This window comes from Centroberyx gerrardi, chromosome 10 (assembly GCF_048128805.1).
Source record: "Centroberyx gerrardi isolate f3 chromosome 10, fCenGer3.hap1.cur.20231027, whole genome shotgun sequence".
Classification (NCBI taxonomy): domain Eukaryota; kingdom Metazoa; phylum Chordata; class Actinopteri; order Beryciformes; family Berycidae; genus Centroberyx; species Centroberyx gerrardi.
The window spans coordinates 23,028,313-23,054,158 of NC_136006.1; the positions used below are offsets into that span (position 1 = coordinate 23,028,313).

The window sequence follows — 25,846 nt, forward strand, 5'->3', positions numbered from 1 at the left end:
CGGTGCTTGTGCCATGCTCTGCCCACTGAGTTAGACAGGATCATGCTTGTTACCATGGCTGTGCAAAAGACTGCGAGTTGTAGTCATCTTTACCCATGGTGGACTGAAGCGCTACCATGAGCTTTATGTTTCCAGAGGAATTGCAGCAGGCTGCCGGGCCAGCACAGTCCCTGACTCCCTTCCTGTATGAGATCATCCATTCCCCTGGTGGATCCCAGTTGGCCAGCACTCAGGTCCCTGTCATCTGTTCAAAGTGTGTCATCCTGGCCTTGGTGGCCCTCTTCCTTGGCAGGGCTGACCGTTCTCACGCTGTGCTTCGCGCTCTCCTCTCTCCCTCTCTGTCCACCATGAGCTCTCAGCTGGAGCTTTGATTTGGAGCTGGTCCATTTGAGATGGTGGAGGAACACGCCAAATAGCACAATGCTTCGCTACAGAGGCTGGCACCGGATCACTGTGTCCTGCAGCGATGAACCCAGCTCACTCTAGCTCTCCTGGCGGGAATTTGGCGCCGTATGTAGCTCGCGATAAACCTCTACTTAGCACTAGCACACTCTGTAGCATAAAGGAGTCGTTGGAGGAGGAAAAGAGAGATGACACCATATTCACCCAGACAAAATGGAAACTCTAAAGTCTAAAAGTAAACAGAGAAAAAAGGACATGTATCACGGCGTGTCTTTCAAAAGAGACAAACACTTCTGACAACTCCTTGAGGTTGTTTTGAGTTTGGATTCTTTTCCTTTTTGTCCATCAGGTCTTCCATTGCGGACAAGCTTGAGAGAGATTGTGAGCGCTGCTATGAGCGCCAGGCGTCAGAGGGGAGATACCGACTTCTTTACAGTTTCCTGTTTTTTGACGCATTCTTTCCTCTCCGGTGAAGAAGACGGTTCATGCGGTTGATGGGTTGACAGGTATAAAATAAATAAATTAATAAATAACTGGGACTGAACACCAGGAACGGCAGAAAGAACAAGTCAAAGTCAGATCAGTAGGGAGCAAAGCAAAGTTGTGCTTTGGGAAAACAATTCCTGCGGGTGCCTTGGGAGTATCTCGTGTCTGCTTAATGCAAACATTTCCAGAGTGTGGGCTGGAGATAGATGTACTGCAGACAGACATGTGACAGATGTGCTGTACTGCCTTTCAGGGGACAGAGGTGGAGAGTGGAGACGGAGAGTTTTCCACATAATTGATACTAATCAGTGATGCTTAACACACACTTTGCCCTTTCTCCAGGAGTCACACAACCAAAACCAAACAAACAGACACACGCGCACACACACACACACAACATAAAGCATCGCCCATTTTCTTCGCTCTATTCAGCCCTTTAGAGCAGTGATTCTCAACCTTTTTCATATCAAGAACCCATAGTTTAGTCCACATTAGGGCCACAGACCCCCATTTGATGAGATTTTGTCTTTCTGACCCAAATCTGAGAATATTTTTATTGTTAGAGTCCAGAATTCCAAGACTATCTGTAGAGAGATAACAGTGAATCTATGATCAAAATAGTCATTCTTCTACATTCTCTAATTGTGTTCACTTCTTGTAAATGAAATAATGGTGAAGTTTAACAATTCATCAATTTGCGAGACACCACACAACATTTAACGAGCGCCTTCATTGTAACTTGAAGATACAGCCTAGACTGCGATTGAAAACCAAGCAAAGGGGTTTTCAAATGATATAAAGAGATATGACATATTAGAAGCACATCTTCAATAGCTCCAATAACTGAGTGGGGCTCCTGTCAAATTTCGCCCGTACAAAAGGACCAGTGGAACAGGGCCATTTAAACCCCGGTGGAAAAGCCATAAATTGTGCAGACGGAAGGCAGTGGAGAGATTCAGGGGAGGAGTAAATTGCTCTGACTTTATAACCCCTGTCAAAAAATTCCTTGGACAATGGAGGCTGTAATGTTAAGAAGATGGCAAGTCAATGGGCATGATGGAGGGGGAAAAAGTCATAGAACATGATTATTTTTTATCATCCCATTACTTACCCACAGTTGACCCAGGCGATGGTCCCTTGGCCCTTCACCGTCTGAGCCACATCTGACAGCAGCTTCAGCTGGGAGTCCCCTGATGTAGCTGCGGACACAGAGAATATACTGTGGTCAGCCTGGTTACCAAAACCATTCAGCAGCTCGGGACGAACCCGTACCTCGAGACACAGGGAGCACTGTCACGTCAAACACAGGGGGGATGGGGAAGAGGGGTTGAGTTACAGCGGTGTTCAATAGCTAGTGACAGAGAGAGGGATCACTGGGTTAGTGGGGGGAGCGATGGGACAGTGTCTTCTAATACCTCTCACTGGATGGGTTTTAGGGAGGGGGCTAAAGTTACATCACCTTTCAACATCTTACAATAGCGTGGCAAAGGAAGGGCTGGGAGGATTATGCGTTGACACAAAGTCTCCATGATGGCTGAATCGGACCAACTTTTAGTGTACAGTGAAGCACAGTGGTTGTGAACTCTTACAGAGACAACATGGAGAGTTCATGAACGTTGGGAAGAGTTGCACAATCTACCGTGTCAGAGGGAAAATATAGCCTAGCTGTACAATTGCCTCCTCTGTTGAGAGAAAGGAGCGCAAGAGCGAGAGAAACTATTCCACAATAAACTGTACCAGCTACAACAACACACTGCAATATTACTGAATTTCTTGAGATATGGCAAACAAAGCGGATTCCTGCGAGTAAAGTAAACAAAGTGTAATATTCTAGTCCTTGTGTAACACAATACATCATTTTTATGTCCGCCTCCCCAGCTACACTTGTTATACTCAGCGCAGAGAGAGAACAACTCCTCTGGACGCTCTAGGCCAAGGCTATATTTAGATTTAGGGGCATTACCATGACTCCCAGGGGTTCTGCCTTGCACTGGGTTGGTAACAAAAACATCTGGCAGTTCAGCGTCAGATTATTACCATGTATGGAGCAGGATGCAAGCAGATATTAGTTTCGTACTCTGGAGCAGAGTCTCCGATGGGCTGATTATGAAGGTTTGATAGGTGCTGACTAGAGCAAAACTCAACCGGGGTGTGACTGACTGCAATAGGTCAGAGGCTGAACGAATGTGATGCATCAAGTTGTGGTCAGATAATGGGTTGGGAGGGAGGAAGTTGAAGCAGCGTGGCGGGAAACCTGCGTGAAGAGGAGGGGAACCTCTGGCCTCTTTGGAGAAGGAATGCTACGCTACGCCGCGGCAAGCAATCAATCACAGTCAGCGCTCGATACGTGGAAGCCTTATCCAATGACCTAACACGGGCTGAAATGGGCCATGAATTATGAAACAAATAAATCTGTTGCTGTGGGGCTTTGAGAGCCTTCTGCTGCTTATCGAGGGGCAGGGGGCCGTTCACGGATGGACTGAAGAAGTAAGCGACATCAAGCAGCTCCTTCGACGAGCCTGCTGAGTGCACTCCTCTCCTTCTCTTACGTGCCGGAGATATGCAAATGAAAATGAAATTAAAATGCAGGGGGGGGGTGATTTCACTACGGGTTGTGAGGAAATGCTGGTTTACAACTCTATTTGACCGCACTAAGCTTTTTGGTCTCTATTCTACTACAGTTCTATAACATTAGTACTTGCAAATTCATTACTGAAAGAGACTACTGTGTATTGACTGTTTGAAACTCTATGCTCTAGGGCCGCACAAAACGATTATCCATATTATTTTGGAAGATAATGTGATCACAATTTTGAAACTTAATTATTTTAAGTAATTTTAGGAAAATAAAACTAATTGATTGCACTTTTTGCATCTTGCTTACTGCAGTGGGTGATCAAAAGGAATGAAAAGAAAAGTTTTAAAATTGCAGAATTGTACAATTATAAATTGTGGAAGCAAAAATTGTGATATACTACTGACAAAATAAATTGTGCAGCCCTAATGCATGCCTATTTTGTTTTCTTTCACCGGCTATGTGAAAATGTCCATTTCTGTGTTTGAACTGCTTGGATCTTATGGTGCATCCAACTGTATATTCAAGCACAATTCATGTCACAAGAAAACAGCATTTCAACGGTGTCTTGCTTCTGTAATTTGACTAATTACCAGTTGAAACAGGATGTTGGGGCGGGGAGGGACTGTCCAAAAGTTCTAAAATGCTATATTCACACATATTCTCAACCTGTGACAAATTCTGGATTCTTCAAAATGAATACATTTTAGCCACTGAGGGGCAACCTAAAAAAATGGTACAGCACCGCTCATGTCATTTTGAAAGTTGTGAAGCTGCAGGTGTTCTATGATGGGTACGGTAGAGGGGGAGATGGTTTATTGGTTGTAATTTTTATACACGCCTACTGATATATAATGATGTAACCGCTACAAATACCTTGTTTTCCAGGAAGTAAAAGTAATGGGAATTTGATATAAAAATACAAAAAAAAGCAAATTTTGGACATTTATTGTTAAATAGGTATATGTTATGATATAGAGATTTTGTGACATTAAGGCACAATCTATAGCCCTATCCAGCAAATAATGGATATGGGCGGATGCCTGTCTTCCCTAACCTGTCTTGGTGTAGAGCACCAGAACGTTGGTCCTGGTCCTGAGGAGCTTCTTGAAGTCTTTGTGGTCGCTGACCTTCTCTATTAGAGGAGACACCTTCACTGCCTCCAGCGCTGACAGCAGCCACACCTGGTGAAACACACAGACACAACAGTTACAAATAAATCAGTCCTCACGTGTGTGAATGCCAAGAGGTAGAAATCAAGTTGAGGATTTCAGAGAAAGCTGTCTGAGCACAAAGCATTGCATAGGGGATCAACCCATCACGCTTTTCACTACTGCATATTTTTATAAAATTATTTCTAAGGAATGCTGATCTGTCGCCAATTACAGAAATGATTTCGGAGCCTCTCTGAAAATATACAGAGCAACTCAAAATGTTCTTTTTCACATTAGTAAACATCAAAATGGTGCGTTCACATTGTAGGCCATCTAACAAGACAACGTCTACGTGGTCTAAGTTCAGACTCAGAATATGACTGAGTGAGGCTACAGGCTTGCAATAACAATACAGTAATCCACTGCACCATGAATCAAAAAGCTACAGGGGCAACAGAGGCCAAGGGCACTGGCTGCCTACCCTACCTCTTGGCCGGCACTCAGAATTGGAAATAACACATATAACAGTCTGGAGCTGAAAAATTTAATCCAAATCGCAGAAGCTGCAATGAATTGTTTAAGAGAGAGGAGCGTCCAAAATGGATATCTAAACAAGGTGTTTAGCGCTCCAGGTAATATTCTGTCCATGAATCAAGTACAATATTGGTGAAAATCTTTCATCATACTCTCTCTCTCATCATAATCTTTAAACAATTTTAAAGTTCTAAAAAATGTATGACAAGAAACACAAGAAAAACGCAATTGCAATATTCTGTCAAATAATCGCAATTAGATTTTTTGCCAATATCTTTCAGCCCTGTAACAGTCTCAGCTTGTTATTTAGGATGAAGTGGAAGGCTGTGGGCCTATTATAAAAGCTATAGGTATGCATGGTACAACATACAACTCAAACCTTGAACCTTCTCATTAACAGAGCTTCAACGCTTCATTCACATGATTATTGATTTCTTCTCAGCTACCATGGGACATAACCAAGAGAGGATGGTCTTTCGGATAACAACCCGTACCGATGGCGGCTTCAAAGCCAACAACAGGTGGGCGCATCATTAGGCTATATGTATCCTTTGATTCACTAAACACTGTGCAGGTAGTTGAGCTAATGGTGTTATTACGAGAATGTCTCACACCCAATGTGGGAAACAAAAGCCCTCCATCAGAAGCTTACACTAGAACCAAAGAAGCCTGAATCCTCTCAAACCATATGATGCATTCTAATCGCCTCTGTCCTATCACAATTCATTACAAAGTCCCTCCTTTCCGCCCCGTCCCCTACAGAGAACTAAATTAGACACCAAACATCGTCTGCTTGCTCAGCGGATCCCGGCTGATGAGTGATATCACCTGGAATGAAAACAAGCACCTGTCAGGCTCATTTTCGAATTTCTAATTCCCGACTGGATGCTCCTCTGAGGCGAGTATGACAGGAATCTTAAGATACTACACTTTGCTCATCAGTATATTTCTAAATTAACATGGAGAGAGAAACCGAGGGGCCTATGAAAAGACTAAGACAGCCCAACTGTACTGTAATATACTTTGGATAAAAGCTTCCACCAATGTTTGAGGTGAAGTCACAGACTGTCCAATTATTAATTGGGGTTGGTGGGGGTATATCTGTTTTTATGTTGTCTCTGCAAGTGGGTGTCTGATTGCAGATTAGGTTGATGAGATGACAAGATAAACAGGATGTGTCAGTATACGGTTTGGGACCCATGGGAACCGCACTGTGAGGGGCAGGGCTAATTAGAGGCTGGCTAGGTGACACTTCTCTGCATAGGTGGGCCTGGAGTGGTTAGGGGAGTGAGGGGGGCCGGGGTGGGGGCAAGATTAGAAGGAGACGAGAGGAGATGGCAGGCAGTCTTATTTATTCAAGTGAGACAGGAAGTGCAATTGCTGGATTCTTACTGAATCGCTCTCTCTCTCTCTGAAGTAGTGAAACGTTTACTGCACTGGTGCCTCTTGTACAAATAATGATGTAAATGGGCCAAAGTGGCAGCAACTACACAGTTATAAATGGTAGCTCATGATATTGGCTGTGCATGAATCTTAAAAGAAACATAAGCGATTAATAGGTAGATAATCAGGCCTACATACATTCACTTATAAAAAGGCTCTTTTCTAAGTAGATTTCTGTAGCATGGAATGTGCCACTGATCGCTGCACATACCCAGACAGCTGAGAATGCCACCGATGCTCGTGTCAAGCTGACACTGGTGACGGCTGTGATATGATGCGATACTTCCACCAACTGAAGCGTGTGTGAACTTTCAGTGACAGACATTGAATAATAGAAGTGACTAGAGAAAGGCTAGCGCTGACGATTTCCCTTCAGAGCATCACAGCTGACAGGCCCGTTCAGAGGCGGCGCCGCGGCTCTGTTGACAATGTAAACAGGAGTTTGCCGCCAAACGGAGCGCATACGCACAGGCTACTAAAATAGTAAGACATTGACTTTTCAGGGCTTCTAAATTTATCAGTGAAGTTTCCGTCGCTCCCACCTTTCCGGAGGCTGCTCGCCTTGCACAATGGCAATTTTGTCATTTGAATGATAAATGGCAAATGCAATGGCAAGTGATGATAAATTATGAAACATGACTCAGTTTTTATCAGATCACCACTGTTTTTAATCAAATCACTTGACAATTCATCTCTCAATTTTTCAGTTCACACGCATTTTCCTCACATCTATTTTTATCATCCGCCCCTCATGAGGAGACAAGATGAAGAGAGGATTCAAAATGACTGTGTGCTGGAATGATATACAAAGATGTCTAAAGAAGCTCATAAATATTCCAATCGATTTAGGAACAGGGTTTACTTTTGCGTAGACATATAGGCATGTCACTGTGTCAATACAAGGTGCAACTCTGTCATCTTTGCTGCACTGACCTCTTCCCCTCTCTCAGCTGGCAGGCAGCCGATAACGGAGAAACCCCATCAATGGCTAACAATCAGCGAGCCGTGTACCATAACGGCTCCAAAGGCTTCCTTCCATCTGACATGACTGTGAGCGGCATGCTAATGGCGTTGCGTTACTACCTTCCCAACACTGTCTTTTCCCATTATCGCCATCTACTCAACACACACTGCAGGGGGACAGCCTCACTGGTACAGAGCAGATCGATGGAGACAAGACACAAGGAAAGAAGCACGGTGGGGTATTACACACACACACACACATACACTGCTGCTAATCTGTCTCACAGTTACACAGGTATCGGGCTCCACTGGGGATGCTAAATAAGGAGGGAATACAAAGCAGAGAGAAAACATGCCTCTTTTTACCTTAGCATACTATACCATAAGCCTACTGCAGTATGCACAGTCACTACCAGAATGGCTCAGAAAGCTGTTAGCTACTTAAATCAATTGTCTGCTCCAGCTACACCAGCAAAAGGCTCAAGGCAAAAGGCTACCAGCCAAACCACACTTGAATACACTTGAATAAAATCTCACCTAAATACGACTACAAAACAGGCATAACCGAAAATCAGCCGGTCAAATCTACAGTGTTGCATTCTTATGCTCGGTGTTCCAATAATTGGGTTCCATTCAAATGCCACAGAAGCTGCCAGCTGCTCTGCTGGAGGTCACAGTTAAGACAACAGCTTAAATGTCAACTGGCAAATAGAAAAGGGCAAGTGTGACCTATGAACAGAATTCGCTCTCAAAATCGTAATCTCGCCCAAATTCTTTTATTGATCACACCCGACCCTGTGCGCCATAACTCAGTTAAGCTGGCGTTTTCCAATTACGTTACGCGGTGCGGGAAGAACTCCCGAGTCAATACACTGAGGAAATCCATTCTGGGCCTACCTTCCTTACTCCCCACAAAAGGTGTGTCCCGTCACGTTGCTGTAAAAAATGTGGCGCTTACTAAGCAGCGGGCGCCCAGCTCCTGCCCGCTAGCCCATACCCTCCATCTGGTGTGACAAATCTGCTTAATAAATGGCATCCAGGCTTAGAGTTCTAGGGGCCGTACTGAATCAGCACAAATCACGCCAGTGTTTGTCAAGCGCTTGCCTTGATTTTCCTCTGACTAATGAGTCAGTCAGGTGTGTGTGGACACTGTGGAGGTGTGTGTGGGCTGGGGGATTGTAAAGGAAGCGACACAGCATCTTGACAACACACAGTGAGCGTTGTTGTGGAGGCATCTTAGCACTCAAATGAGCAAAGCAGCAATTAATTACCAACTCCATGAAATTGCAACTATCAGCACTGGATTTCAGAGGAGTGGCTAGGCCTACTGACACACCAGCGAACCACTGTTGTAGTACGGGAAGAGTGAGATACCCGCCATTTGAAAAAAAAAAGAAAGAACCCCTGCTCTTTCAAAATTACCGCTGGAAATGAAAGTAAAGCACATTATGGCTTGCCGTTAAACTTATGAGTCATCTTTAGGTCGTTGCTTGCAACAGAGTTCTGTTTTTGAGGATTGAGTCATCTGTGATTTTGGAAATGTTAACTTTAAGTATTTCAGGCTGTGATTTTTTCCTCCCCAAAATGGATATAAAGTGATTTGGAATGAAACCTTTCATACAAAGGATTACTGGGCCAGCTGAGAAATGGAGGTTAGCAGGGAGGGGCAGGTATTGGTGGTACTTTGTTTGTGCGTTTGTGTGTGTGTCTAGAGTCTGAAACTAACACCTGGCAAGCATCAAATGATGGTAAATCAATAAGGGCCACCCGCAACGCTGGCCGGTGACTGTTTGAGACAATAACAGTTGAACGTCTCGGTTATATACAGTCTTTGTTTTTTTGCCTGACTCCAAACTTTGTCCCTGCTGGCCACTGTACACTCTCTCTGACCGTGAGCCAATCAAATCAAAGCAAAACAATCAAACAGGCTGCTGACTGGCTTCAAAATGCACTCTGGTAATTTGAATGCTGTTCCACTTACTGATAAATTACAAATTTGATCGTATAAGTGAGTGAGCAAAGTTTAAATTACCACAATGGTGCTGTACATGAAACAGCATTGAAAACGGGAAGGGGGACACATTTCTATGAAAAAAGGTCTTTTTTTTTTAGTTTTACAGCCCTTGGCAAGGGAGCCAAGTTCATTTTGGACACTGTGTGTGTTTGTGGGGGGAGTCCTGATTAAAGGGAGAAATTGCTTTGACAGGCAGGCCCGCCAGAGGGACAGCACCCCCCCCACCCAGCCAGCCACCCTCCAACACAGGGTGCAACGGTTTGTCGCTTCCCGGTGGAATTACCTCCATACCCCACAGTGCTGCCTGACTCACTGCCGGCCTCCCTGCCAGCCCGAACTGCCATTTCTCCTGACACACACAGACACATGACAAACACCCACAGGCACACAGGGAACACGGGACACACACACACACACACACACACACACATAAGAGCAACACCCTTGTTTGCAAAGACTGCTACAACAGGATGTGGAGCAGGAAAGGGTCTATATCAGTTTTCACCACATTGGACTGAGTGACAGAAATGTTAGTAGCAGGAACGTGAGTGTATGCAAAAATGCCAATAAACAGACAATAGCTTTCATTCAGCGTGCCAATAGATATTATTTTTCATTCAGCGAACGTTGCTTAATCTTCAGGAATGACTGTCATATGACATGGCAGCCTATTGTACTCTAGCCTCCAAAGGGCATTTCTACTACACACTACATAACGCACATTCCACACCCACCAATTACCAAAGCATTTGTGCAGTTCACAGTTCACAGAGCTGTGTTTCCAGTTCCTTGGGTAAGTTTAGATGATTGGATAAATGCCACAACAATGAGTTTATGTAATGAGCTCAGTAACAACAGCACTGTTCATAACAGGTGGATACTGCATGTATGGGACCAGAAGGACAGGGCTTTTAAAAACACAACTCAAATACATCAAAGTGCAGAATGAAAGCGTCCTCATTAGGCCTGGATGTTCTGACTTTTCCAGTTCCCCTGGATGTTACCTATAGGGCTCAGACACTGGGGAGGCACCCTGTGTTTCTTGTGCACACAGGCGACCATTTAGCAGAATGCCGCTCAATGCGTGCAAGTAGACCAACTTAAATAAATTCAATAACAGGGTGCTCGACCTTGCCCGCGCCACAGCAACCACCGTTCGCTTGTTTTGGAGGCTAAATTTGAGCACCAAGTTCAGTCAAGGGCTGTCAACTTTGCCTCCTGCACGGATTGAAGACGCGGTGAAGACCGATTTGGATTTTTCCCAGATTCCTAAAGCACGAGCCCAACACCGCCCAAAAAAATCCAAACTAGCACAGCTACCCGCGTCGCTACTTACATGACACAGAGAATATGTTCGTAGGACTCACCAGCAACACCAATATGTACATTTTTGCCTCTCTCATCCGACTCCCGTAGCGGTTCCAAGAGGCCATGATGCCGTTGCCACGTCTGGATACGCAGGCGCAATCAGTTTTCCACGGATTCTTGGCCACGGCGCAAGGCTCCTTGGGAAATGTAGTTTTGAAACGACGTTGTAAGGAGTCTTAGCGCCTGTCGGCTGCAATCCAGCGATACCTTTCATGTTATTGGGATAGAAACAGCACTGTACATGATTTATTATCTGCGCAATGCAGCCATATTTCTGGCCAATTAATTACATGGGAGGCTAATTAGTATATTGGTTGGTAATTGGAAGGATCTTAATTAGTTCCTCGTGTCACTCACTTCTTACTGCGACTCCCATTCTTTAGGCTATTTGGTTTGATTATGCTTGTGAAATGTGCTTCATTGCATTTGGTTTATGCAGCGCTTGGACAAATGTACAAAGTAAACACCTAGAAAAACGAATTACACATAGAACATAGTCACAATAAATTCACCTGTGACAGCTTTATATTTGAAAAAATAGAATAGAATAGAATAGAAGTGTGGGGTAAGCCCATTTAGTTTATAGGCTTCCTTTTTATTTGCGGAAGAGTTTAGGCTAATTTAAATCTTAATGACATAAATTCATAATCCTGTACATCACAGTAAGTGGTGTCAAATTGATGTAAGTTATATGAAGACTGGCTATTTTAGCGGAATAAAAAAAAGATAAATTAGGCCTAATGTTTTTTATGAATTGATTGATTGTTGTTTGCCTCATGATGATCACCGACTTGAAGTCATTTACCCACCTGTTCATTTACCACCACGTCACTAATAGTGATAGAATAGAACAGATTAGAATAGAATAGAATAGAATAGAATAGAATAGAATAGAATAGAATGTTTCGAGTCCCTCAGTGGAGTACTAAATGTTGTTTGTATGCGTTCAGAATTTGTTTTTAAGCCTACTACTTCAGACAGAGCAGCAAAACAACACCTCTGTCCCCAGCGGACTGATTGCCACGGCACCCGCACCAGGTACTATGGAGCCTCAGACAAAGACAAAACAAAACAGGAGTGGGGGCTTCTGGGAAGACAATGCAAAAAAACAATCATTCCCAGGCCCACGGTGTGATTCATTCAGAAAGCCTGCATGCTTTGCTCTCGCTGGACACACTGTTGCGACACTCGCCGAGCTCTCCTGGATGTTCATGCGTACTTCCTTTCCATTGCATGCGAATCGCCCCCCCCCCCCCTCGCCCCCCCCCTCCTGTTGGCTCACCCCCCCTCCTATCCCGGTGGTATCGTCCGACGCGCACGGAGAGAGCGCAGTTGTCGGCTGCAGGTCGCTCCGAGAGAGAGACACACACGGCTGCTGAGGATACAACAACACTTTGGGCTGGTTGAAGAAAAAAAAACACATCTCTTATCTATCTGTGCAACTAAGAGTGCGCGTCTGATTTTCTCCACGTTTCCCCCAGGCGGTTTCATCAACTTGGGGATTAGAAACATCTTTAAAGGTAAAAGGAAATTTACTTTTTCTTTGACAAAAGACTTGAATGATGAAAAAAAAAAAAGACTTTTTGCATGTGTTGCCCACCAGTTTAAAGCTGTGTTATCCGACTTAAATTTTACTGTTAAGGGAAAATTAATGTTGTCTGGCTTTTATTGGTGCACTGTGATTGGAAATCTAGGATATATTTTACAAAATAAAAAGAATGGCTTCAAAGAGTACTTATTCAAATAGATTAAATTCGTTTTCATCTGCAAGCAATATGGGATATTCGAAAGCTTTATTCAGCCATGCTGTGCTGTCCGTTTTTCTTTTCTTTTTTTCTTTTTTTTTTCAAACCGTTTTTCTCTTACAACGGGGTTTGAACAATGTGGCGATTTTCATTTCGTATTGTCAATGTGCCACAGCTTTCTTCCCTTATTCCTTGCCCACTTTGAATATTTCAGGTGGCGTGAATATTTGCCCGCTAATATTGCATGTGTTATTCAGAGCAGTTAGCAGTTCCTTTATGCCACCCCGGTTTTACTTTCCACTCACGTTTCATCCCAGGATCAGAGGAGCATTTGTGGGCTGCAGGAGCTGCCTGTGCCTGCCACACTACCACTGTTTCAAACTTACTTTGTGCTGCATGCTGCCCATAGTCAGGATGGAGGGGATGTCTTTAAACTTTAAACTTTAAAAAATAATTAAAGTCTATACAGTATCTCCATGTTCAATTTCTTTGATAAGGTCTCTTATAGTACAGTGGTTTGCCCAAAACACGTTTTTATGACAAATGTTTTGCGGAATTAGTCAATATTGAAACGTGGTAATTTGCGGTTCATAAACGTGATGTGAAACGCATCATTTCGTATTCCTTTTGTGTACTTTGAGAGTAAAATTCGTTGTCAGACTTTAGATTACCCATAATGACCTGATTGCATATCAATTCCAATTAACAATTTGTCTTTTACGCGCGGAATGCACCGTGATTGCGCACAGCATTCTGAGCCTTTTTACATCATTTTATTTTTTTTTACACATTCTGGCAAAAGTTTGCTGAATTATTTCTGCATGAAAACACACCAAATCAGCTCAGTGTCATTCTTCATGAGCTTGCCACTTGGATGGATATTGCTTTTCCATTTTCTTTCCGACATGGCAGACACCTCGGCTCTGGATGCTGTTGAATTCTAAATCGGGATTAACATCGGCAAAAAATGTCCAGACTAGAGTGTATTGAACGAAGACGGATAATATTAGAAAATAATGCCTTGTCTCTCTAAGTTGCATTTATTTTAAGTTGAGGGTGGTGGAAGGCTTTGTTGACCGGGCGGCGGGCTGTGTCGCTGCAGGGCGACAGAGGGCAGTGTTGAGCGGCTCTGTAGCGCTGTGGCAACACCTTGCCAGGTGAGCTCTGCTGCATCATGTGCTGAACTATGAGCGACGCACTCCGTTAATGAACACGGCACTTTACACCAAGTGATTTATGAATCGGCACAAGGATATAGTACTTATCCGAGCTTGACAGCCTGCTGGACCTGGAGACATGTAAGGGGCAGTGGATTGTTGGATTATTGCTTGTGTGCTTTTGCTTGTTTTGAGATTACAAAATGTTAAGTACTGTTGGGCAGGCGTTTATCTGCAGGTGGTTACAGGTTACAGCTTAAAAAGGGACATTTAGCCCACAGTGACCAGCTTCTGAGCTCTGTGTTGCTGCTATAAGAGGCTAAGTGATTCCTCTTAAAAAGTGCTTTGCCAGTTTTAGACCATCATAGAATTGGTTAGAATGCTTCATTTTATTTTAACTTATTAAAATGCCATATGCACTATACTAAATACATCAAACAACTTATTAACTTACTTGAAAGCTATTTTCCACCAGCACCACTGGGGCTTTTTAGCTGTGCTCTTTTTCATCTCCAACATTTCATTGAGCTTTAATGGTTCAGTGTCCTCGACAACATCAATGGAGGACAAATTAAAATTCATTAATGCTCAATAGCTCTTGAACCAAATGCAACTGTGTCAGCCTGTTTAGAGATTTGGGATATGTGTCAGATGGCATACACAATAACTTTGCTTTGTTTTGCAGTAAAGCTATTTTTGAAGCACTTTTCTTCTCTTTGAAACATGCCAAGGACAACAAAAATGAATTTTGTTTTCCCAAGTGTCGTTTGACACTAATAACTTTAATCAGTGATTGTAATAAAAAGATTTTTCATAACAGTATTTTGCTATTGCTCTAATTCCTCTTTGCAATAGTTAAGACTAGCATTTGAACACAGTATTTGTCCCAAAACAAGATGATATCATATTTGTTTATTCAATCATATTGCATATTGAATCAGTTCTGCCTGGATGGGTGATATGTCTGCGATCAGAAACAACAGTTGCCATGGTTCTTGTTTTTATCCTGGACAAAGAAGAGGGTTCATTTGTCAACACGTGTGAAAACCTCATATCTCCCCGTCTCTTTATTGATATTCATATATTCATATAGGTTTTATAACCCTCACATGCTTGTCTTATGCACGATTAGCGCTTTTGTTAATTCAAGAGCTGTTTTAGTATCCTGGGTCTGTCCTTTCAAATGGAAAGCAGGTTTTCATCTTTGATGAACTTATGAGGGTCTTTGACAGGTCCTGGTGGGGAACCAGACCAGCAAAGCAAAAGAGTTCTGAAACAAAACACAAACTGGACCCTCCTCAGCCCCCCCTCCCCCAAACCACCACTACCTCCACCAACACTTTCCTCTCTTTCTCTCACTCATGTCCTTGCAGTCCCGGTGTCCAAAAGCATGGTGTTTGTGGTGATATGTAATGTATATGTCATCTGATATCGGCATGAATAATTTATTTTCATTAACAAGTATGATAGGTGTGGAATAATGAGCCGACGGCCCCTTCATCAAATTTTTAATGATGCATATTTAAACTGTGCCATATGAATTATTTCTGTTGTCGGAGCATCATTTGAGAGGGGACAACGGATATGAAAGTTTAATGTCTGGGGAACTTGATCTGACCACAAGACAGCCGCCCTCCCTCGCATATTACCTCTCAGGGAAAAAAAGATACCATGTTCAATATGGCTCTGACATGTGTACATGCGTGTGTGCATGCATGCACGTGTTGGCGTGTGCCTTCGTATATGTGTGTGTGTGTGTGTGTGTGTGAAGAGATAACCGAGACCGTACAGATAACAGTACTAGACTCCGGCGCTGAACCAGAGTGAGGTCACACTAAGTGCTGCTGATGCTCTCCACACTTTAACCCTTCATATATCTCTTCATATATCAAACAGAGGGTTGTTTTATCTTTTCAAGTTGCGGTCTATAACCAACTGAAATCAATGTAGACACTGGAAGGTGATGATATTTTTACTGTGCGTCTATCAATCAGCTGTTTGACTCTCCACTCACTGAAAAGTTCTTTAGCACATCGGACACCAGTCATATGAGACATGAGTTTTTTATTCCCTGTAATATGTTTTGGAATTCCAACTTGAGGGTGGCCACTGCAAAAGCACATCTCCACTCTCTAAACCCATTAAAGAAGCCCTAAGAGCTGCTGCAAGGCAGTGTCTGGCGTGTTGGTCTTCCTTCCTTCAGGCTTGGTTCAGGCTGTGGGCCATGAGAGAGCGAGGCAGGGAGATTTATACTTTTAAAGTGGTCTTGAGCGGGATTCACATGGTAATTAGGTCAGGACAGCGCAGAAAAACAAAGCTGCCCACATGCAGGGGGAAGCAGAAAACACACCTCGTATCTTGGAACCACACTGCTGTTTGTGTGTGTGTGTGTGTGTGTGTTTGCATGATTTTGTGTGTAATGTTGTGCTGTGAGAGAGAGAGAGAGAGAGAGAGGTGCCACCTTAAAGTGGTTCTTCATATTCAGAACACAGCAGGCAGAGTGGAGTTTATCTGCTGCTCTCTGTTGTGTAAATATAATGCCAGATTTAAAATAATAGCTTAAGGCAGAGTGACTTGTGGTGGCACCCCTTGCCTCCGAATTCACGATGGTATTTGTATGAGTACAAAGCTTTGCCGGTTTGTCACCTGAATTTGATTGTGTTGTCCCCCGGCACTGACATAAATGTTGACATTTCCATTTTCCATCGTCCAACCGAGGTCCCGCATCCGAATACACCTTGCTTTCTTTGTTTGACAGAAATGGAATTGGTCCTCAGCTATTTCACGACTGGTGCACAAAACAGGCAAATTTGTCTGAGGCCTGTTTTGTGGGATGATGTGAAGGACCTGTCATCGTTTTTACTGTCAGCCGCATACTGTAGCTTGACAATCACGCTTTCCCTCACTCCACTGGCACCCCGATCAGATTTTTTATTGACTCTGGCTCAGCCCTTTGTTAATGAGTGTTCGAACGGGGCAGGTTTGATGGATAATGTGTGATTGTGATAACCAGACAGAGAGAGGGAGGCGTCCGGTCTGCATGCTGCTCTCTAGGCGGCGGGCTGCTTTGCTTGAGCCTGCCAGCGGAGATGGGAATGAATAATTCCATGATGTCTGTCTGGGTCCTTTCAGTCTCGCAGGACCTGTGGAGACTCTCATTGTTTTTGAATGCGGAGTGCACTTGGCATGGCCTTCGGAGTGTCTGTCTGTCTGTAACCTGGTCTCTCTATGCCTCGATGCACAACCTCGCCGCCTGTGAAATCCGATACGGCTGCAGCGGCGCACACTGTCTGCAACCCTGCTAATTAATGCTTGATGCAACCCAACAGGCTCAATTTGTCTGGAACGTTATCGTCATTGTCCTCGTTTGCTTTCCCTCCCCTTTTCCTGTATTGTTATTACAACTGTGAATGGGAGGAATGGAGACGAAAAGGGCAATTTGCAGCCTGGAAAACAAAAATATTCTGTCAAGTGGAAAAATAAATATTGCACCTAATAAAGTGTTTTCATCATTTGTAATATTGGTGTCTAATACAACTTAATATAGTGTAATTGTGTGTGATAGTCAAACTTGCAGTGACTGCTTCAAAATAATCATCAGAACTGCATTGCATTGTTCTTCCTCTACTGGTCATTTGAAGGACAATTTCTAAGCTGAAGATGTTTTCCTTGCGGCACTGTGTTTTTTTTTCTCCACATTCTCATCATTGTCCCTCTTGGTGTCAAAGGAGGTGTGTGTGTGTGTGTGTGTGTGTGTGTGTGTCTATTCGTGAGCTCATACGTGCATGTGCGCATGCATGCGTGTCTGAGCAATTTGATTTCTCTTTGTATGCATGTGAAGCGGACGTGAAGGCATGTGCCTTTTCTCTCCCATCCCTCCTCTGTTCAGCCCCGGCAAGGTCTGAGCGGGGTGAGAATAAAAGAGGGCGAGAGGAGGAGAAAGTGCTCCCACAGTTGATTTGGCCATTGTGTGTGTGTGTGTGTGTGTGTGTGTGTGTGTGTGTGTGGGTGGGTGGGGGGAACACTATTCCCATTGATGCTGTGGACGCATGGCTGAAACCCCCAGAAGCTTTAGGAAGGGGGCTTATTCAGGGCTTCATGTGACCCGGAGGACTGGGTTAGGAGATGGGTGTTGAGGCCATTGTGGGGATGGTGGGAACATTGTCCCCGCTCCAATGCTTTAATACCGCTCTCCATCACTGGCTCTGCGGGCCGGATTGGACTCTCAGGTTGTCTGTTATCGCCTTGCAAGCTACCAGAGAGTTCTTCTGTTAAGGGGCCTCACGAATTCGCAGGGCCTTCAAATAGATCTGAGAACATTTTCGCTGGAGGCACCTGTGAGTTTCAAGTTTGGTTTAGAACAGAACGGTGTACTAATTTAAGAAAGATGAGTAGGTAGCAGTAGGTTGAGTGAAAGCTGTGCATATGAATTCTCTCAAACCGGACACCAACAAAGTATTTGATAGCACAAAGCTGAAACAAACTGTGGGAAAGGATAGTAGGTGACTGAAGTCTTTTGTTGTTTTTATCTATATTATATTATGTAAATATACTGTATATTATATATTTATTCACTGAATGATGAACTTCAAATAATGATTGCATGAATATATGTAGTATATAATATATATATACACTACCAGTCAAAAGTTTGGACACACGCATTTTTCTTTATTTTTACTATTTTTCACATTTTAGAATAATAGTAAAGACATCAAAACTATGAAATAACACAAATGGAATTATGCAGTGACCAAAAAAGTGTTAAATCAAAACTATCTTATATTTTTGATTCTTTAAAGTAGATTAACTAAAGTAGCTTTGGAAAGAAATACATAGGCATCAGCTTCACTATTTATATTTGCTTAAGATTTAAGCATAAGCCTTTAGATCAAAATGGCTTTAAGATAATGAAAAACATACTACATTCAATCAGGTGTGTCCAAACTTTTGACTGGTAGTGTATATTATATACAGTATGTTATATACTACATATTTTATACTTAGGTGACACCAGTAACTTAATGAAACCTTGAATTTCGCTTTGAATCCTGTGGAATCCTACCAAGGCTCCCTGGGGTGCGGGGATTTCACTTTGAAAACCATTATTGTGCAGTGCTTTAAGACAGGCTCCTAATGGAATAAGGTTCTTTTTAACCCCGGCATACACTCTAATATGTTGATAGCACTTCCAAATGGAGCCACAGGGACAGAGCTAAAGACTTTTTTCTAAAGACTGTGCTCGGTGAAGTAATAGCTTTGCAGTAAGCCCTGGAAACAAGACTTGGATTAGGACACATGGGCAACTCCTTGGGGTGTTTATCTTGCCATGTATTTATTCGCTATAGCAGGAATAAGAGCGACTATATATTCTGTTTTGCCTCTTTTGCTATTGTGCTTGGGATTATCTGATGTTGTAAGTGGATGTCATCATGATTCAGTTTACCACCTCAACTTTACCACCCGGTGAAGAAGAGGCTATTAGTTGAACCAGATCATATTTCCTGGTCTGTTCACCTAAGGTTTTATTAGCATTGGTTCGTTTCCAGTATCAGGCTTTGATTAACTGCCTCTGGTAGGTCATATAACAGGCTCATTAGTGAGCCCAGCACATGGCTCTCAGCTGGTCAGTAGTCTGGTGTCAGTGTGTGCGTGTCTGTATTTGTATGCATGCATGCCCCGTATGTTTGTGTGCGTGTGCATATGTGCGCCTGCTTAGGTTTGCAGTATCGGTCAGGAAATCAACAATTAGCAGCTATCAGGCAGCTGGTCTCCACTTTCACACACTCTTGTTATCCGCAGCCCTCTATCTCATCAGCACATGTAATTAGACAACCACATGTCAGGCTGGGATTCGCAGTATGAGCCTAATAATTTTGCAGTGCTAAATATGATGAGAGCAGCCGTCCTCTGTCAGACGTTTATTGGAAATGTAATGCAGTGACTGAATCCAGTGCAGAGCGGAGGGTGAATCAGAAATAGCCACTGAACCACTGACAAAGACAACAGCATGTGGCCCAGTGACAGGTGTAGCAACTGGAAAATCACAGACACCGCAGTACACAAACAGATATACAGGGCATTGCTGGTGCTTATGGCGCTTTCTTCATGTTGTTTTTTATTGTTTCTGATGGGTAACTTGCTCTATGATTTAGTTTGTCTTCTATTGTTTTGCTTTTTACTTTTCTGTAAAGTGTTCAGCTATCCCTGTTGGAATCTAGTGCCTTTAAATGTTTTATGATGCATGTGTTATGGGCCCTGACCCTTGGAGAGAATGCATGCAATAGCATCTAAGATAATACCTTATCACCTCAGCTATTAAATTGAAATAGTTTGTTACCTTATGCATCTATGTCCACTGCTTTGATGTTCTATATCCCTGGGGCAAGCTACCGCTCTGACTTGATAATATCATCTTTCATGTATCATTCACAATATGTTCTTTATTCTTCGCATTCTAAAGTAATCACCAGTGAAAATTTCTCCCACAATCTGCTTTCAATGCCTCTGGTCAATTTCCAAGGCAAAACCATCTTTCTCTATGTGTGCGTTTGAATAGACGCTGCGTGGCTCTGAATTGTGGCCTGAATGACAAAGGGGAGCAATAACCGAGAGACTACACACTGTTTTGTATGAGGGGTGTAGGCCTATTTCACATCACAGAAGCCAAAACATCTCAGAATTCTCCCAGTGAAAAAGGCCAGGCTGTGATTTAGTGTCTGCCACTGATAGCCTTCCATATCGGACCTGGGTAGCAATGAGCACCTAGCTTTACCCCAGCTTGATGTAACTTTAGCTTAACTAGCCAGAGGTAGTGGCATTATGCTATTGTGTCTTTTGACCTTTTGTTTGGCTCTTGCCAAGACTCCCTTGGTCTTAAGCCAAGAGACTGGAGTTTTTCTCCACCCAAGTGGCTGCTTTGCGATTCATGTTGCGTTTGTGAGCTGAAGTCTCCTTTCTGGAGTTGAGGCTGGTGGGGGATGGTGCTGCAAAGGGCCTTAATCAAGACCTCATTAGTTATCTGCTGCTGAACATGGACAACATACTGCCTCTCAAATGAGTGCAACAGCAAACATTTGGAGTACGGGCCCTTGAGACGATGACCCGACTCCTTAATGCGACTTTTTAACTCATCATCAGCTACACTGCATCATACAAAGGTTGCTCTGTCTCTGTCACCTGACTCCAATGACAAGTCCGACAAAGACGGGTGAAAACAGGTCAGTATCTGCTCTTGAGATCAACACAGCGAGTGGAACAAAAAGCATGATGCATAGCAATATTCCTCCTTCAAGCTTCAGCTTTTCATTAACAAGCAAACACACTTTTTGTGCCTCTCTACCACCTCAGCCCTGCGGAGTCTGGTTCGCAGTTGGCGACGGTTACTATGACGATGGAAGTAGCTCTCGGCGGGGGCAGGAGGGTCCGTCTCAGACAGAGGCAGACAGAGAAAGAGAGGAGCGTGACAGTGATTAATGTCCTGGCAGAAACAGGGACGGTCAACTCTTAGGGCCCCCTTGTCACTACCAAGGCGCGATGAAGGATGCCGGTTCCCGAACCAACTCCCCATCGCGCTCGCACGAAGAACAGAGAGCGGGTTTAATCATAATCACGTGAATTATTTATTATCCAAAAATCTATTACTTTTCGACTTGGTGGATGAAAGCCGGAGTAAATTGAAATGTTGGATTAAGCCGAGAAGGAAATGAGATTCACCTGTGTGTCTCCTAAAAAATCAATCCTTAGCTATCTGGTTGATTGATGGAGAAACGTTTGTCCCGGCGTTCCCCCTCTCTCTCCGTCGCCCATTCTCCCGGAACATCAAAGAAGTGGAGGCGACCTTTGCAGGCGCGGGCGGCGCAGGGTGAGGCCAGTCAACCGTTGGGAGTCACGTGGTGCTCAAGTTAGCGTACAGCCTGTTAACAAGGAAGCGAACTGATGGAAGACCGGAGGCCAAACGTCTGCGTGATAGAGATAAGCAGCCGGTCCCCCCACCTAGAAAACACTCGCTCCAGAAACACTGTATGCTATTTGGCCAGCAGGGTTTGGACGGTGGAATACATTTTGGGGCCCAATATATGCCTTAGTCATAATATCACTTATTGCATTATTCAGATATTCTGCCTCGGTACATGCACGTACACACACACACACACACACACACTCAGACTGACAAACGTGCGCGCGCCTTATTCTCTCTACCTATACACACCTTTGGACACACTTTAATTGTATGCGGGTAAACGGAACAACCTCAAAGCTCCGCCGCGCTACCTGTTCCTCTTTCATGTGTCCACCTGGATCTCAAGGTCCATCAAAACTCCTTTGAGGTTCTCGGTCTCTGCCTCGGTTTTTCCCACTCCGTCGCACTTTCCCTCCCCTGCCCCTCTACTCCGCCGCTCCCCATTTATCGTGGTTGAAAAGGGCCTCTGTTAGGTCTGTTAGGCTGTGTGTGTGTGTGTGTGTGTGTGTGTGAGCGCTACATATGTAGTTAAGCCTCATCTTCTGAGGAGAAAAGCCTTCTTCTGTGGTGACCTCTACACCTGGTCCCCCCCGTCCCCCACCACCTCACACACACACACACACACACACACACACACTCTTTGCTTTCTCTGACTTCATTCTATACGGCGCCTAGTTTTCCACCAGTAGCATGTAAAGACTAGAATGGATATGATGAATGGGCTTCAGACGCACACACACACATTCCTCTATGTATTCATCCAAATATTCACACACACACACACACACACACACACACACACATATACTTCCACAGGGAGGTAACATTAGGTTGCCATTTTTCCATACCAGTCTGGCTACTTTCCCTTGACCTGACTAGGGAATACAGGTCTACTACTCTGCTGTGTGTGTGTGTGTGTGTGTGTGTGTGTGTGTGTTCATATTTGTGTATATATAGTGCAGGAGACCACAGATAGTTCCATGGGAAGGAAGCAGAGCCCTCTCAGCACTGTGTAAATGAGTTGTTAGATGTTTGATGGGAGAGTAAACAGGCTGTCTGCCCCTGTTCACAGTAGATTGCTAAGGTTAGCCTCGGACAACAGCCCCATTCAGCACCCAGCAAGATAGGAGGCCTTAGTCAAAGGTTTCTTAAACTATGGGTGAGGGCCCAAAAGGTGGTCGTGGACCTACAGTACGTCCCAACATGGCAAGTTTAATAATGACTGAAAACGTTTTAAGAACCTGAGCAGTGTAAAGCTTAAAGTCAGACACATTCTATCACTGATTGATATAATTCAATAGTGATTCAACTTATATTCAGTTCATGAAAATTTGCTGTTCTAAACACCCGGTACCAAGTAGGACTCCAGAAAAAAAATACTCAGGAAGTGTTAGGTTTCACGTTTATGGAAACAGCAACAGCAGTTTGTTTGGAATAAACAGAAGAATAGACAAAGAAAAACTAACAGACAAAGAAAAGAGCTCCACCTGCAGAAACTTCATCAACAGAAAAAGAAACAGATTAATCACTCAGAGGAAGGCAAGCTGCTAAAAGGGAAAGCGACTGTCTTAGAGCCCAAACCAGAGTGAACATCTGCATTACCTTTCATAGGTGAAAAACACTCCAAGATGAGAAGGGACGATGAGGAGAGATGCAGATGTGGCTCGTTTTCGTTTGGACTGGGTTTCACTGTCGTTTATTAGCTGCAGTCTATTGAGGGTCATTATTATTATGTTGGGCCAGTATTGCAAGTTGGCCAACTAGAAAGACAACTGGCAATTTTTGGAAGTTAAAAATTTGGAAAACGATTCACAGCTAATTTGAATAATGTCTGTTTAGCATTTGCTTGCAGCTGTCGATTGTAATAGATTCAGTAACAATGTAACTAAACAGTCATCACATTGTTTTATATGTTTGATATATAATGTAGATATGCAGTATGTATGTAAGTCACATGGGCAACATCTGAAATGATGTTCCATTATTTGTAGTCACTTCATTAGTCTCAGCAGAACAGCCCATGCTTGTTTGTTTGGGGTTGTGGGAGCTGCTGTCAGTCCAGTGATGTCAAAGTACTGGCAACACAAAGTGACTGCTGGGAAATGCAGTGCAAAACACCAAAGCAATGAGCGCTTATCACTAAGGTAAGGGCGTCGCCATGCCAAGACCAAGACAAACAAGAATCTCACAGATTAACATGCTATGTTATGCTAGACATAAACTGTATGACGAGTGTTAGTTTTTTTGTGAGGTGTTGTTGGATTTTAACTGTGCTACACCCACACATACAGAAGTACACATTCCTCCCTTGGTGTGCTATAGGCTGCATAGTATCTACTCAACAGAACTGCATCTCCATTCTATTTTAATCATTTGGTCACGTGTGTGTTCACGGGTTTGTCCAGGCACTGTGTGTGTGTGTGTGTGTGTGTGCATACCTGTGAAGCCCACCTACACCTATAGCTATGCCCGGTCGGCCCGTCCCTGTCGTTCTAACATGTCCTTGCAGTCTCTTATGTAACAGATACAGCGTCCAGGGATCTAACCTTGTGTCTTTGCCTCTTCACTGCAGCACTAAATCCAAATTACATCTAACCCACACTGTCTCACTTAACTCATTTACCAGCAGCACTGCAGTGAGCTTGGCGCTTCGGTTTGGCCCGCTCATAAATACATTTGCAGACGAATGGCTGTGTGACGGGGAGACGGATAGATGACTAGCAACATCAAAACATTGTGACAGTGCTTGCAATTACCACAGGGTCAGACAGACAGGTGTATGTATTATTCAGCCACATTCTGCTCTCTCATTTTCTGCGGCGCTCTTGGTTTCTTCTCTCTCATTTGGGCTACGGTGAGTTATGATGCCCTCAGGGAGCAAGTGAGAGGGACGACAAGAGAGGAATACACCTCTCGCAGCTCTCCCAAACGCTGTTCAACAACTTTGCGGGTCGCAGGCACAACGAGCACTTAAGGTTTTTGGAGGATGAAGACTTTAAATGCAGGGCTGGGGCCGGGGCAGTGGGCTGGCAGAACTCTAAGGCTGTTATTACATGCAGATGTCTGAGCTCACAGGGACCATCTGCATGTGAAGACATCCACTCCTCTGCTCACCTTGCAAGGATAAACAGATTCAGCGCTTAATGCTGCCTTTGCTAAAACACAGACAACAATATGCTTACAGGCTGACTTTTGACCCGTGGGCCCTCCACCAAGGGTTGATGTTGGGTTTATGGCAAGGCCAGCTGAATCATGACTAGGCATCTAGGGATATGCATTAGTTTTGTGTTAACAAAAACAGAAACATCAACAGCTAGCCATGGGAAAAGTGACATTTGCCATCAAAGGAAAGTGAGACATCTTTTTTGAAATGTATAAATGTGAGTCATTTGTGGAAAATGACTCATAGAGAACAATGTTGTGTACCTGATGGTGAAATTCTACCTTGTAGTTGAAGTTGTGCTAATCAATGAAATCACCTGGTGTAGTACTTGGCTGCAATGAAAACCTGCTTACTCTTAGCCCTTCATTGCACATAGCTGCCCATTCCTGTGTTATATTAATTATAGAGTTTAGAGAGATAGAGAGTAGCAAAATAGACATTTATTTATATGAAAATGTTGCAGATTATGGCTCTTTTTTCATACTTTTTCCACTTCACTCATTTATGGTATTATGTTGCCTAGTTTTGTCAATTTAAATTAAAATACCTATAATTATAGCCTTGAAAAAAATTCTAAAGCATATGCCAATCATTGTATGTTAGCAGAGCACCTTCTCAGCACTAGTTGTGCGGGATTTACAATGTTATACTCCGGTCACATACCCTTCAAACTGTCTGGCACCACCCAAAGTACAACCCCCCCCCACCCCAACCCCAAGCCCCCACCCCACCCCAACCTCAACCCCCCACCCCCCCCACCCCTGCTCACCACCCTCGATGCCCCCTGCTGCTCCGACAGCGTGCCCCCGCTGGCACGACGCCCAGACGCCCTTGGCGATTTACAAGTCAGTAGCGGTGGCGGCCGTGCCCACGCGTCTT

The 25,846-nt window shown here is 43.8% G+C and overlaps 2 protein-coding genes across 6 annotated transcripts in view; one reads left to right on the forward strand and one right to left on the reverse strand.

Annotated features, from left to right (window-relative positions):
- pdia5 (protein disulfide isomerase family A, member 5) overlaps nucleotides 1-11,031 on the reverse strand; it is a 40,755-nt gene extending 29,724 nt beyond the window's left edge. The window contains exons 1-3 of the mRNA XM_071919606.2: nucleotides 10,939-11,031; nucleotides 4,521-4,647; nucleotides 2,000-2,087 (exon numbers count right to left, since the gene is read on the reverse strand). Coding sequence (XP_071775707.1) covers nucleotides 2,000-2,087; nucleotides 4,521-4,647; nucleotides 10,939-11,004 — 281 coding nt within the window. The 5' untranslated portion in view covers nucleotides 11,005-11,031. The remainder of the gene's footprint in view (nucleotides 1-1,999; nucleotides 2,088-4,520; nucleotides 4,648-10,938) is intronic.
- Nucleotides 11,032-12,290: 1,259 nt separating this feature from the next.
- sema5ba (sema domain, seven thrombospondin repeats (type 1 and type 1-like), transmembrane domain (TM) and short cytoplasmic domain, (semaphorin) 5Ba) overlaps nucleotides 12,291-25,846 on the forward strand; it is a 116,915-nt gene continuing 103,359 nt past the window's right edge. For 4 of the 5 annotated variants that reach the window (XM_078286242.1, XM_071919584.2, XM_078286243.1 and 1 more), the window contains exon 1: nucleotides 12,291-12,459. The gene's annotated coding sequence lies outside the window, so the exon portion shown is untranslated. Of the gene's footprint in view, nucleotides 12,460-13,878; nucleotides 13,983-25,846 lie in introns of those variants that run through there. The other variant, XM_078286244.1, reaches the window with a different exon arrangement.